Below are 1,858 nucleotides of genomic sequence, written 5' to 3'. Positions count from 1 at the left end.
GATTTTTCCTAATATTTTAGTAGAATCTGCAACGGTAGCAGAGAACTGGACGTAGCCCACATCAGGTGAACTAGTATAAATTCGACGTTTAATTTTTCTTCTCCCTATCTTTATTTATCGTTCTTGTTACTTAGGAATTTTAGATTATTTTATCTAATCTTTTAAATTGTGAGTTCCAATTTGAAATTTGAATTATGCATTATTTGGAACCATAACTTGATATGAGATTAGCTAACAAATATTGTCTGCATTTGTAATTAAGATAATTATTAGTTGGCTTCGTTTTTCGCAACAATTTGTTTTAGTACGATGGAGCTTTCATCTGTCTTATTTGAACACATAACCTTTAGCCAGCCTCCACTCCTCTTCACTGCAGCATACCGCCTATCAAATAGCTCATCAACAAATTTCTCGAGACTTGCCGCTTTGTTCGGTGCCTAAAGTAATTTACCCACATGGCTAAGTTAGTGACATAGCTTTGATAGAAATTGTAAGGGCAATGAACCTCCCTCCACATCTCCACTTATATGATATTCTCCGCTTGGAGCACAAGCTCTCACGATTTTTCTTTTGGTATTACCCAAAACATCTCATTTCAATGAAAATATTGTCCCTAACTTACATACCCATACCCACAATATTCTCCTTCTTCCCTCGGTCAATGCTCATCTTTGATCACATTGCCAACAATTAAAATGTACAAAACAAAAATGGGCTAGATCGAAAGTAATCTTCAAAAAGCTGGATTGGAATTAACTCAAATTAAAAGAAAGAAAAAAGAAAAAGAAAAAGAAAAAACCTTTGATCTAATCTGATGAGTTACTAACTCAAACAGTCTCTATGTACATACAAATCAAGTTGGCCAGTCGCCAAAAAATACAACAAAAACAAAAAACACCACTTTTACACTTTCTCCAATTCCTCATTCCCACCACACACCCTCCGCCATCTCCTCAGCACCAATTTAATCACATGAACAAACACCAGAGCAAATATTCCACCATACACAGCCCCTTCCAACAAAGAGTTCCTACTCAAATAAACAGAGTCCAACGTTATAAGCACCCATCCCAAGCCTTCCAACAACAACCTCAAAACCCCACCAAATTTTGTGGTTGCCTTCTCTCCCGACAGCCGACAAACAATTCTCGCCCCCAAAGCACACACCACAACAAACGTTGTCCTCGACCATCCCCTGTAAGACAACAACCTGCCGCCGACCACCAGCGCCTCGTCTCTGCAAACACACGACGGGCATCCCCCGGACAATGTAGACCCCACGAGAGCATCCAGCCCCGTGTAGTACGGCAGAATCACAGAGTCCAGGTTCAAGCTGGCGTGGAGAATGCCCGACATCGTTGAAGCTTCCAAAAACACATATTTTATGTCCTTGTCAGCGCCGCTCTCGAAGGAAAGAGCAGAAATGTAAACGAGATTGAGGATCGCGGGTCCGAGGAGGAAGAGAGGGAAGGCAGCATTGATGCGGTGGCCTTTGGCTAAGATGAGGAGGAAAACCGGGAGGGAAACCGGGCCGGATGGTAGCAGCAGTCTCTGGCTAGGACGGGACGACGTATAGGCAACCATGGTGGAAAGGGTGGACATGTAGGCGGCGACGGTGAAGGCGAGGACGAGGAAATCGACTGCGGCGGGGTAGTCCCCGGCATAGATGCTGTCGCAGAAGTAGTGATAAGGACAACTGAGTTTTTCCATGGTTTCTTCCAGTTGCCATCGGGTGCACTTGAAGAAGATTAGGCTGATGTCTCGTGGAGAGCCCATGAAGGCCATGGCTGCTGATTCTATTCTATTGAAGAAGTTTATAGGAACATGGAGATGCGTATGGTGTTAGATGAGATGTTTC

General features: G+C 43.3%; 1 protein-coding gene across 1 annotated transcript; it reads right to left on the bottom strand.

The window, feature by feature from the left end:
* Positions 1–727: 727 nt before the first annotated feature.
* On the bottom strand, positions 728–1,858 carry LOC111025312 (uncharacterized). The gene has a single exon (XM_022303154.2). It carries the CDS (start codon positions 1,783–1,785, stop codon positions 904–906), a length of 882 nt encoding a protein of 293 aa, XP_022158846.2. The 5' UTR covers positions 1,786–1,858; the 3' UTR covers positions 728–903.

The sequence above is a fragment of the Momordica charantia genome (genome assembly GCF_013281855.1).
Source record: "Momordica charantia cultivar OHB3-1 chromosome 7 unlocalized genomic scaffold, Mcharantia_2.0 BLBB01000007.1, whole genome shotgun sequence".
Taxonomy (NCBI): domain Eukaryota; kingdom Viridiplantae; phylum Streptophyta; class Magnoliopsida; order Cucurbitales; family Cucurbitaceae; genus Momordica; species Momordica charantia.
Note: the sequence above shows the minus strand (reverse complement) of the source record. Positions and strands in the feature narration are given on the sequence as shown.